This window comes from Oncorhynchus mykiss, chromosome 5 (assembly GCF_057628025.1).
Source record: "Oncorhynchus mykiss isolate SJ-2025 chromosome 5, ASM5762802v1, whole genome shotgun sequence".
NCBI classification, from domain to species: domain Eukaryota; kingdom Metazoa; phylum Chordata; class Actinopteri; order Salmoniformes; family Salmonidae; genus Oncorhynchus; species Oncorhynchus mykiss.
Window position 1 is genome coordinate 6,813,897 of NC_143026.1, and position 13,591 is coordinate 6,827,487.

A 13,591-nucleotide genomic window follows, 5' to 3' on the forward strand; every position below is an offset into this window, starting at 1 on the left:
TGAATACATAACCATTACATACAACACCATCAGGCTCCTTAGTGAATACATAACCATTACATACAACACCATCAGGCTCCTTAGTGAATACATAACCATTACATACAACACCATCAGGCTCCTTAGTGAATACATAACCATTACATACAACACCATCAGGCTCCTTAGTGAATACATAACCATTACATACAACACCATCAGGCTCCTTGGTGAATACATAACCATTACATACGACACCATCAGGCTCCTTAGTGAATACATAACCATTACATACGACACCATCAGGCTCCTTGGTGAATACATAACCATTACATCCTACACCATCAGGCTCCTTAGTGAATACATAACCATTACATCCTACACCATCAGGCTCCTTAGTGAATACATAACCATTACATACAACACCATCAGGCTCCTTGGTGAATACATAACCATTACATCCTACACCATCAGTCCTTCCTTAGTGAATACATAACCATTACATCCTACACCATCAGGCTCCTTAGTGAATACATAACCATTACATACAACACCATCAGGCTCCTTGGTGAATACATAACCATTACATACAACACCATCAGGCTCCTTGGTGAATACATAACCATTACATACAACACCATCAGGCTCCTTGGTGAATACATAACCATTACATACAACACCATCAGGCTCCTTGGTGAATACATAACCATTACATACAACACCATCAGGCTCCTTAGTGAATACATAACCATTACATACAACACCATCAGGCTCCTTAGTGAATACATAACCATTACATCCTACACCATCAGGCTCCTTAGTGAATACATAACCATTACATACAACACCATCAGGCTCCTTAGTGAATACATAACCATTACATACAACACCATCAGGCTCCTTGGTGAATACATAACCATTACATACAACACCATCAGGCTCCTTAGTGAATACATAACCATTACATACAACACCATCAGGCTCCTTAGTGAATACATAACCATTACATACGACACCATCAGGCTCCTTGGTGAATACATAACCATTACATACGACACCATCAGGCTCCTTAGTGAATACATAACCATTACATACGACACCATCAGGCTCCTTAGTGAATACATAACCATTACATATGACACCATCAGGCTCCTTAGTGAATACATAACCATTACATACAACACCATCAGGCTCCTTAGTGAATACATAACCATTACATACAACACCATCAGTCCTTCCTTAGTGAATACATAACCATTACATACGACACCATCAGGCTCCTTAGTGAATACATAACCATTACATACGACACCACCAGGCTCCTTGGTGAATACATAACCATTACATACAACACCATCAGGCTCCTTGGTGAATACATAACCATTACATACAACACCATCAGGCTCCTTAGTGAATACATAACCATTACATACGACACCACCAGGCTCCTTGGTGAATACATAACCATTACATACAACACCATCAGGCTCCTTAGTGAATACATAACCATTACATACAACACCATCAGGCTTCTTAGTGAATACATAACCATTACATCCTACACCATCAGGCTCCTTGGTGAATACATAACCATTACATCCTACACCATCAGGCTCCTTAGTGAATACATAACCATTACATCCTACACCATCAGGCTCCTTAGTGAATACATAACCATTACATACAACACCATCAGTCCTTCCTTAGTGAATACATAACCATTACATACAACACCATCAGGCTCCTTAGTGAATACATAACCATTACATACGACACCATCAGGCTCCTTGGTGAATACATAACCATTACATACAACACCATCAGGCTCCTTGGTGAATACATAACCATTACATACAACACCATCAGGCTCCTTAGTGAATACATAACCATTACATACAACACCATCAGGCTCCTTGGTGAATACATAACCATTACATACAACACCATCAGGCTCCTTAGTGAATACATAACCATTACATACAACACCATCAGGCTCTGTGATTAGTACCATTAGGAGGTCAGACAATTAAGTTGAAATAAGATGATTAGAGTTCTTGGTGACAAATTGGTTGGTGGGCTGCCTTTGGTGCGTGTTTGCTATTGTTGTTTTGAACCCAACTAACCCAAAGTCATGTGTGCGTGCGTGTGTGTGTGTGCGCGCAGCGTGTGCCGTTGCTGCGTGACTTGGCCAGCAGCAGCAGATGTGGCTGCTCCCCATCAGAGATACTGAGAATGGAGAGGATCATTCTGGATAAACTCAACTGGGACCTGCACGCTGCAACTCCGCTGGAATTTCTACACATTGTGAGTATTGGGTTCCGTCACCACGTTCATAGTCCTGTCCTAGTGTCCTAGACAGAACCACCACTAGAGACTTGAAGTTGTGTCCTAGACAGAACCACCACTAGAGGCTTGAAGTTGTGTCCTAGACAGAACCACCCTAGAGGCTTGAAGTAGTGTCCTAGACAGAACCACCCTAGAGGCTTGAAGTAGTGTCCTAGACAGAACCACCACTAGAGGCTTGAAGTAGTGTCCTAGACAGAACCACCACTAGAGGCTTGAAGTAGTGTCCTAGACAGAACCACCCTAGAGGCTTGAAGTAGTGTCCTAGACAGAACCACCACTAGAGGCTTGAAGTAGTGTCCTAGACAGAACCACCACTAGAGGCTTGAAGTAGTGTCCTAGACAGAACCACCACTAGAGGCTTGAAGTAGTGTCCTAGACAGAACCACCACTAGAGACTTGAAGTAGTGTCCTAGACAGAACCACCCTAGAGACTTGAAGTAGTGTCCTAGACAGAACCACCACTAGAGGCTTGAAGTAGTGTCCTAGCCAGAACCACCACTAGAGACTTGAAGTAGTGTCCTAGACAGAACCACCACTAGAGGCTTGAAGTAGTGTCCTAGACAGAACCACCACTAGAGGCTTGAAGTAGTGTCCTAGACAGAACCACCACTAGAGGCTTGAAGTAGTGTCCTAGACAGAACCACCACTAGAGGCTTGAAGTAGTGTCCTAGACAGAACCACCACTAGAGACTTGAAGTAGTGTCCTAGACAGAACCACCACTAGAGGCTTGAAGTAGTGTCCTAGACAGAACCACCCTAGAGGCTTGAAGTAGTGTCCTAGCCAGAACCACCCTAGAGGCTTGAAGTAGTGTCCTAGACAGAACCACCCTAGAGGCTTGAAGTAGTGTCCTAGACAGAACCACCCTAGAGACTTGAAGTAGTGTCCTAGACAGAACCACCCTAGAGACTTGAAGTAGTGTCCTAGACAGAACCACCCTAGAGACTTGAAGTAGTGTCCTAGACAGAACCACCACTAGAGGCTTGAAGTAGTGTCCTAGACAGAACCACCACTAGAGGCTTGAAGTAGTGTCCTAGACAGAACCACCACTAGAGACTTGAAGTAGTGTCCTAGACAGAACCACCACTAGAGGCTTGAAGTAGTGTCCTAGACAGAACTACCACTAGAGGCTTGAAGTAGTGTCCTAGACAGAACCACCCTAGAGGCTTGAAGTAGTGTCCTAGACAGAACCACCCTAGAGGCTTGAAGTAGTGTCCTAGACAGAACCACCATTAGAGGCTTGAAGTAGTGTCCTAGACAGAACCACCCTAGAGACTTGAAGTAGTGTCCTAGACAGAACCACCCTAGAGACTTGAAGTAGTGTCCTAGACAGAACCACCCTAGAGGCTTGAAGTAGTGTCCTAGACAGAACCACCCTAGAGACTTGAAGTAGTGTCCTAGACAGAACCACCCTAGAGGCTTGAAGTAGTGTCCTAGACAGAACCACCCTAGAGGCTTGAAGTAGTGTCCTAGACAGAACCACCACTAGAGGCTTGAAGTAGTGTCCTAGACAGAACCACCCTAGAGGCTTGAAGTAGTGTCCTAGACAGAACCACCACTAGAGGCTTGAAGTAGTGGTGAGATATTCTGTATAGCTTAAGGTAATGTGTCACGCAATTAATTATGAAAATATTTTTTTAACTATTCCCTATTACTAGGCTATTCATATTCAAATGCACTATAATTTTAGGCTAACTGTAAACTGCCCTGCACACAATCAACGAACCAACTGCATCGCCTAAGGCTGTAAGTTCTCTCTCAGACTCAATGGATAGACATTTTGGAGCGTTAACAGTCCCAACAGTCCATGTATAATAATACAGTCCACACTGAAAGGAAATTACTCAAATTTGTTTCATTTTGGAGTATAGGCTAGACCAATTATGTACCAACGACATCTTAAATCATTTTTGTTTTACGTTTTTCTGCCATGTGTAATATGCGGTAGGCTATGTATTGTATAACGGGCTTGCGCTTATGAATATGCATAAGCTAATGCATATGCATAAGCTCTGAAATGTGTATGAGTGTTGTTGAACTTCTTTGTTCAAATTGTTCATCACAGTGACGTGAGTTTTAAAAGTAAGATGGGCCTAGTGTTTGTTATTTTCGATAACATTTGCATTGATGTCAGAGGGACAATAGAGCCCTGAGTACCAGACCATTAGGACCTGATGGAGGGACAATAGAGCCCTGAGTACCAGGTCATTAGGACCTGATGGAGGGGCAATAGAGCCCTAAGTACCAGACCATTAGTGACCTGATGGAGGGACAATAGAGCCCTGAGTACCAGGCCATTAGGACCTGATGGAGAGACAATAGAGCCCTGAGTACCAGACCATTAGGACCTGATGGAGGGACAATAGAGCCCTGAGTACCAGACCATTAGGACATGATGGAGGGACAATAGAGCCCTGAGTACCAGGCCATTAGGACCTGATGGAGGGACAATAGAGCTCTGAGTACCAGGCCATTAGGACCTGATGGTTGTTTAACAAGCTGGGCACTACTAACACATGTCCAGAGTGATTAAAAGGAGGTTATCATGACTCTGCGGTCATGACTCATGACTGCCGGGGGGTGGCGGTAATACAGACGCCGCCACAGCCCTACCTACAACAGTTTAGTGAAAAAGATTGGACCGCTAACTAACTGGCTGTTGTTCCCCTTCAGTTCCATGTCATGGTGCTGTCCTGCAAGCCACGGTTCATGGTGGGTCTGGTGGGGTGTAACCCGGCGCAGCACCTGTCCGTGTTGACCCAGCAGCTGCACTACTGCCTGGCCGACAGCGCCCTGCTACAGCCCCTCTCCCGGGGATCCATGCTGGCGCTGGCCCTCATCACCCTGGAGCTGGAGAATATCTGCCCTGACTGGCTGGCTCTCACGATCAACCTGCTCAGGAAAACACAGGTACTAAATTCTCACTACCCTCCTGGTCAGGAGAAAGCACAAGTAGGCCTGCAGTACAGTATGTTGAGCATGTTGAGATAGCGGCCAGTTAGGCAGTGAGGGCTTCTACCTAAATCATACACACGTACCAGTGTTGACGTGGAGTCCAATCTGACCCCACTCCCTATCTAGGTGATTCCACACCAGGGGAGTGGAAAATGGTTATCTCAGAATGTTCTGGAAATTCTCACATAGGAACTTCATTGGGAGGAAGGATGTTTATCAAAAGAAGACCGTCGCTCTCTCCCAGAAGTTTGGATGGTGCGTAAAACCCATTCGTTCAGATAAAAGGTTTTGATGTCAACTTAAAGCTTCCATTTTTTAAGGTTTCACTTGTTTTCATTTCGCTGCATCGGGGATCGCATTCAGACGTTTTGGCTTTACAGCCTTCTTCAGTGTCTAGGTACAAAGCTTTTTTTCATTCAAAACAACATTTTGTAGGGAACACAGGTGAGCAACCCAATCGGGGATTCTACTCATCTGCCAATCAGGGATGTCGTTTCTCTGGTCTACCTCTAGACAAGTTGTTTTAAATGCTTTTTACATTTGTATCACAAACCATTTTTATTTATTATCATGGTGAAAGTGGAAACTTAGGCCCTTTTTAGATTTGTACCTCCTGTAAGTATGGGACGCCGTTTGGGTCTTTGCGTGTGTGGAAAAAAGCTACACTTTTCAAAATAACACTATTTGACTTGTTAAATAAGCTTTTAATTTGACGCGTTAAATGACAACAGTTCTATTATAGAATGTTGTGTTGTGCTGAATTTGCCCGTGCAAGCCAAGCGCCACCACTACTATCAGTATCACTGTCAAAGCTGTACAAACCAAGTCTGCAAACAAGCAAACACCGGCCACGAACTGTGTGTTTACAATACCGCGTTGGTAATAAGGCATTATTTGTTTGACCTCTACTTCTGGGGAAGCTAGCTTTAGCTTGGTACCTAGCTAGCACCAATACAACCAGCCTGAAAACAATGACCCGTAGAAACTGCAGTCATTTTCATTATTCTTAGCAATGATTTAGGAGTCCTTGTAACTTTTAGCTAAGTAGCCACTTGTTGTTCGCCTATTGAAATTGACCTTCAGTTCATGAAAATAAATAGCTAGCCAGCTACTTAATAACCCTGTTTCCCAAAGCTAACGTTATAAACAGCCAGCTAGCTTCATCTGGCTAGTGAGGCTCGACCGGACCGGGGTATGTGTTGTGAAGCTCGCCACAATAAGGATTGGGCACAATAGTGGAATTTGCGGTTTGCCTTCAAAATAAAAGTACCTCTTTTGAAAGCGATGCAGAAGGTTATAATTTGTGGAATCGTGACATATTTACACTAGATAATGTTAAACAAGGTTGGAATGTGAAGCAATGAAATGGGGTATCAGTCTAGTCGGTGTCACCCACAGAACACAACTGTGGGGTATCAGTCTAGTCGGTGACACCCACAGAACACAACTGTGGGGTATCAGTCTAGTCGGTGTCACCCACAGAACACAACTGTGGGGTATCAGTCTAGTCGGTGACACCCACAGAACACAACTGTGGGGTATCAGTCTAGTCGGTGACACCCACAGAACACAACTGTGGGGTATCAGTCTAGTCGGTGTCACCCACAGAACACAACTGTGGGGTATCAGTCTAGTCGGTGTCACCCACAGAACACAACTGTGGGGTATCAGTCTAGTCGGTGACACCCACAGAACACAACCGTGAAGAGTTAGCGCAAATATTAGCGTTGTAGCTCTTATCGCGGGACTGCGACTGTGTGAAATCACCTCCCCAGTCAGCCTATTGTGTGTATTGACATTCATATTGCACTGTACAGCATTACCTAAGGATTGAGGATCAATGAAATGGGATATCAAGTCTACTCAATACCCAATATGTTTTTTTTCCCCAATGTCGTCCTCAGAGTTATCAGACTCCAAAACATCCACGCAGTATTGTTTTTCCTCTGGAATAGTGTTCGGTACACGTAGGTTGACAATAAATGTGGCTCAATTCACAGATGTTTCAGAGTCCTGCAATAAGAGCTATGATGCTAATGTTTCTCTGGGTGTCACTGAGTAGACTGATACCCCATGTCATTGATCCACAATCCATAGTTACGGTTGTACAGTGAAATAAGTATTTCCCCAATTCAATTCTAAACTATAATACATACAGTGTGATTTCAACAGATGTGTCAAATTAACAGTCTTTTTTTTTTTAGCATGATCTATTAAATGATGTCATAATTCTACTATTTGTATTAATTTGCATCACTGCCAATGACATACTTTTATTTTGAAGGCCACTATTGTGGCTAATCCTTATTGTGGCTAGTCTCACATAGATGGGTTGCGACCACCATTACTCAAATAAGAACTGTCTTATAAATTAGGGTTATTTTAGATGACGACACCTAGCTATATACCTTATGATCTGTGAACCGTACATGATACAGACAACATATTGAACTCATTTTTCTCATTATAGAAATACAATGTTTTACATTCATTTACATTCATTTATTCAACATTAATATAAATATCTCAACTACCTCCATTTTTAACACCATATTGTTTTAAGCAATTTACTCTACAATTAAATATAATTTCCAGACATGTCTGATACATTTAATGTGCCCTGCCAACACAGATTCAACACAGACTCCCTCTGCTGGTGATTTGCTGAAGGTGCAATCCTAAAGGAGGTCTGTGATTGGTTAATGACATATAATGTACATTTTTTTTTATGTTATATCATTAAAAGTACCAGAGAGCCCACTCCGGGAAATGTGACGTTTTGATGAAACTGTCTAAAAAAATATATATTTAAAAAAGCGGGAAAAAAAAAAAGGTTTATTTTGAGACATAAATATGTTTTAATGTTGAATAAGTTAGAGCTATAAGGAGTATTAATGACTCCACGATGTATCACAGATCATAAGGTCTTACAGGGGGCATACGCACACGGAGTGTACAAAACATTAGGAACACCTGCTCTTTCTGCGACAGGCCGACCAGGTGAAAGCGATGATCCCTTATTGATGTCACTTGTTAAATCCACTTCAAATCAGTGTAGATGAAGGGGAGGAGACGGGTTAAAGAAGGATTTTGAAGCCTTGAGACAATTTGAGACATGGATTGTGTGTGTGTGCCAGAGGGTGAATGGACAAGACAAAATGTGTAAGTGCCTTTTGAACGGGGGTATTTTATTTTACCTTTATTTAACTAGGGCAAGTCAGTTAAGAACAAATTCTTATTTTCAATGACGGCCTAGGAACAGTGGGTTAACTGGTCTAGGAACAGTGGGTTAACTGGTCTAGGAACAGTGGGTTAACTGCCTGTTCAGGGGCAGAACGACAGATTTGTACCATGTCAGTTCGGGGGTTTGAACTTGCAACCTTCCGGTTACTAGTCCAACGCTATAACCACTAGGCTATGGTAGTAGGTACCAGGCACACCGGTTTGTGTGTCAAGAACTGCAACTCTGCTGGGTTTTTCACTCTCAACAGTTTCCCGTGTGTATCAAGAATGGTCCACCACCCAAAGGACATCCAGTCAACTTGACACAACTGTGGGAAACATTGGAGTCAACATGGGCCAGCGTCCCTGTGGATCGCTTTCAACACCTTGTAGTCCATGCCCCGACGAATTGAGGCTGTTCTGAGGGCAAAAGGGAGGTGCAACTCAATATTAGGAAGGTGGTCCTAATGTTTTGTGCAATCTGTGGGTCTCAAAGGGCTTAAAATTGCCACTTTCATCATGATTTTCTCAAAAAATGGTTTGTGATACGAATGTAAAAAGCATGTCACAGACATCCTTCCTCCCAATGAAGTTCCTGTGTGAGAATTGCCAGAACATTCTGAGATGACAAAAATATTTTCTCCTGTTGTGGAATAACCCATCGATCTCTCTCTCTTTCTCTTATGACCCTGTTCACTAAAACCCAGAACAAATACAGGGGATAACATGGATGTTGTAGTCCCTCCCAAGTATTGAATCACACTTATTAAAAAATAAATATATATATATATATCAGTGGTATTATCAGGATGCCTCTCGGGAACCGTTGCATAAATATAGCCAGCCTGTATTTTGACTCTAACCACGTTTCCATCCACTGTTATGTAAAGTCATTACTGTAAACAATAAAAATCTAAATAATAAAATTCAACAGAAGTCACAACAGTTGTGATGGAAACGAGGCGTTTCGGTACAATTCTATAAATGCCGACAGATCATTTGTTCGTTTGACACGGTCTTTTTGTGTCGGTAAAATGTAAATGTATTATGCGGTGGAACCGCCTTTTCATGTGCAAATATTGATACAATAACCAGAGTAAAACTTTGAGTCACACCATGATATGGTGTGTGTGTGGTATGATATGGTGTGTGTGGTATGATATGGTGTGTGTGGTATGATATGGTGTGTGTGGTATCATATGGTGTGTGTGGTATGATATGGTGTGTGTGGTATGATATGGTGTGTGTGGTATGATATGGTGTGTGTGGTATGATGTGGTGTGTGTGGTATGATGTGGTGTGTGTGGTATGATGTGGTGTGTGTGGTATGATATGGTGTGTGTGGTATGATATGGTGTGTGTGGTATGATATGGTGTGTGTGGTATGATATGGCGCGTGTGGTATGATATGGCGCGTGTGGTATGATATGGCGCGTGTGGTATGATATGGCGCGTGTGGTATGATATGGCGCGTGTGGTATGATATGGCGCGTGTGGTATGATATGGCGCGTGTGGTATGATATGGCGCGTGTGGTATGATATGGCGTGTGTGGTATGATATGGTGTGTGTGGTATGATATGGTGTGTGTGGTATGATATGGTGTGTGTGGTATGATATGGTGTGTGTGGCATGATATGGTGTGTGTGGCATGATATGGTGTGTGTGGTATGATATGGTGCGTGTGGTATGATATGGTGTGTGTGGTATGATATGGTGCGTGTGGTATGATATGGTGCGTGTGGTATGATATGGTGCGTGTGGTATGATATGGCCGTGTGGTATGATATGGCGCGTGTGGTATGATATGGCGCGTGTGGTATGATATGGCGCGTGTGGTATGATATGGTGTGTGTGGTATGATATGGTGTGTGTGGTATGATATGGTGTGTGGCATGATATGGTGTGTGTGGTATGATATGGTGCGTGTGGTATGATATGGCGCGTGTGGTATGATATGGTGTGTGTGGCATGATATGGTGCGTGTGGTATGATATGGCGCGTGTGGTATGATATGGCGCGTGTGGTATGATATGGCGCGTGTGGTATGATATGGCGCGTGTGGTATGATATGGCGCGTGTGGTATGATATGGTGTGTGTGGTATGATATGGTGTGTGTGGTATGATATGGTGTGTGTGGTATGAATATGGTGTGTGTGGTATGATTATGGTGTGTGTGGTATGATATGGTGTGTGTGGTATGATATGGTGTGTGTGGTATCATATGGTGTGTGTGGTATCATATGGTGTGTGTGGTATGATATGGTGTGTGTGGTATGATATGGTGTGTGTGGTATGATATGGTGTGTGTGGTATGATATGGTGTGTGTGGTATGATATGGTGTGTGTGGTATGATATGGTGTGTGTGGTATGATATGGTGTGTGTGGTATGATATGGTGTGTGTGGTATGATATGGTGTGTGTGGTATGATATGGTGTGTGTGTGGTATGATATGGTGTGTGTGGTATGATATGGTGTGTGTGGTATGATATGGTGTGTGTGGTATGATATGGTGTGTGTGGTATGATATGGTGTGTGTGGTCCTCCCACTAGGACTCGGGGAAACCATGCCGTTTATTAGGCTACGGATTTAAATAAGTTATAAACTTCACAGGGTGGTGAAAGTGATGAGTTTAATGCCCCCCTTTACAATAAATATTCATTCTGGTGACATAATAATCGATGGGAAATGTGCATATTTGAATGCGGATTTTAGAATATTCGCCTGACTCTGTCTCCAATTGGATGGAAACCTAGCTATTAACATACAGTGCACGCCCAATTTTTCCGTTTTTGATTTGTTAAAAAAGTTTGAAATATCCAATAAATGCCGTTCCACTTCATGATTGTGTCCCACTTGTTGTTGATTCTTCACAAAAAAATACAGTTTTATATCTTTATGTTTGAAGCCTGAAATGTGGCAAAAGGTCGCAAAGTTCAAGGGGGCCGAATACTTTCGCAATGCACTGTAATTATAATCAAGTCTTTCATTTATCTCCCACCCCTAGATTGACAGTTCTCAGCTGATCCGATGTCGAGAGCTGGTGTCACGTCACCTGTCCACACAGGAAGCTTCCCTGCCTCCCAACACTGTGTACATCTACCAGTCCCTGCACCACAGTCTGGACCCGGACCCCTGCACCTGGGGAAGAGAGTCCGACACCAGGCTCCCAGACACAGACCCACCGGCCCCATCCACGGCCCCTAGGGACAGGAGCCTCTCCTGGGTCTCCTCTACCACCCTGCTCCAGGTCCATGGACCACCCAAACCCAGCCACCACTCCCACCAAGTCTCCCTGCGCTGCAAGCACTCAGCCAAGCGCAAGGTGAGAGCTTGGCTGCTTCAACAACCAGAGTAATGCATTTTTTTAACATCTACCTAGATACAGTGCATTTGGAAAGTATTCCGACCCCTTGATTATTTCCCCATTTTGTTACGTTACAGCCTTAGTCTAAAATGTATTAAATCGTTTTTTCCCCCTCCTCATCAATCGACACACAATATCCTGTAATGACAAAGCAAAAAAAACTTTTTTTTTTTTTTCAAAATGTATTAAAAATGAAATCACATTTACGTGAGTATTCAGACCCTTTAATCAGTACTTTTAGTTACCTTACAGACTTATTCTTAAATTGTTTTTTTCCCTCATCAATCTCCACACAATACCCCCTAATGACATCGCAATACCCACTAATGACATCGCAATACCCACTAATGACATCGCAATACCCACTAATGACATCGCAATACCCACTAATGACATCGCAATACCCCCTAATGACATCGCAATACCCCCTAATGACATCGCAATACCCCCTAATGACATCGCAATACCCCCTAATGACATCGCAATACCCCCTAATGACATCGCAATACCCACTAATGACATCGCAATACCCCCTAATGACATCGCAATACCCACTAATGACATCGCAATACCCACTAATGACATCGCAATACCCACTAATGACATCACAATACCCACTAATGACATCGCAATACCCCCTAATGACATCGCAATACCCCCTAATGACATCGCAATACCCACTAATGACATCGCAATACCCCCTAATGACATCGCAATACCCACTAATGACATCGCAATACCCACTAATGACATCGCAATACCCACTAATGACATCACAATACCCACTAATGACATCGCAATACCCACTAATGACATCGCAATACCCACTAATGACATCGCAATACCCACTAATGACATCGCAATACCCACTAATGACATCGCAATACCCACTAATGACATCGCAATACCCACTAATGACATCGCAATACCCACTAATGACATCGCAATACCCACTAATGACATCGCAATACCCACTAATGACATCACAATACCCACTAATGACATCGCAATACCCACTAATGACATCGCAATACCCACTAATGACATCGCAATACCCACTAATGACATCACAATACCCACTAATGACATCGCAATACCCACTAATGACATCACAATACCCACTAATGACATCGCAATACCCACTAATGACATCACAATACCCACTAATGACATCACAATACCCACTAATGACATCACAATACCCACTAATGACATCACAAAAATATTACATTTCCTTAAGTATTCAGACCCTTTACTCAGTATTTTGTTGAAGCACCTTTGGCAGCGATTACAGCATCAGGTCTTCTTGGGTTTGAAGCTACAAGCTTGGCACACCTGTATTTGGGGAGTTTCTTCCATTCTTCTCTGCAGATCCTCTCAAGCTCTGTCAGGTTGGATGGGGATTTGTTGCTGCACAGCTATTTTCAGGTCTCTCCAGAGATGTTCGATCAGGTTCAAATCCGGGTTCTGGCTGGGCCACTCAAGTTCATTCGGAGACTTGTCCCAAAGCCACTTCTGCCTTGTCTTGGCTGTGTGCTCAGGGCCGTTGTCCTGTTGAAAGGTGAACCTTCACCCCAGTCTGAGGTCCTGAGCGCTCTGAAGCCTGTTTTCATCAAGGATCTCTCTGTACTTTGCTCTGTTCATCTTTGCCTCGAACCTGACTAGTCTCCCAGTTCCTGCCGCTGAAAAACAACCACACAGCATGATGCTGCCAACACCAT

At 43.3% G+C, this 13,591-nt stretch overlaps 1 protein-coding gene across 3 annotated transcripts in view; it reads left to right on the top strand.

Annotated features, from left to right (window-relative positions):
- LOC110523126 (cyclin-I) overlaps window positions 1–13,591 on the top strand; it is a 37,310-nt gene that overhangs the window by 21,198 nt on the left and 2,521 nt on the right. For 2 of the 3 annotated variants that reach the window (XM_036976666.2, XM_090233630.1), the window contains 3 exons: window positions 2,143–2,283; window positions 4,997–5,233; window positions 11,511–11,828. In XM_036976666.2, coding sequence (XP_036832561.1) covers window positions 2,143–2,283; window positions 4,997–5,233; window positions 11,511–11,828 — 696 coding nt within the window. Of the gene's footprint in view, window positions 1–2,142; window positions 2,284–4,996; window positions 5,234–11,510; window positions 11,858–13,591 lie in introns of all 3 variants that reach the window. The other variant, XM_036976671.2, reaches the window with a different exon arrangement.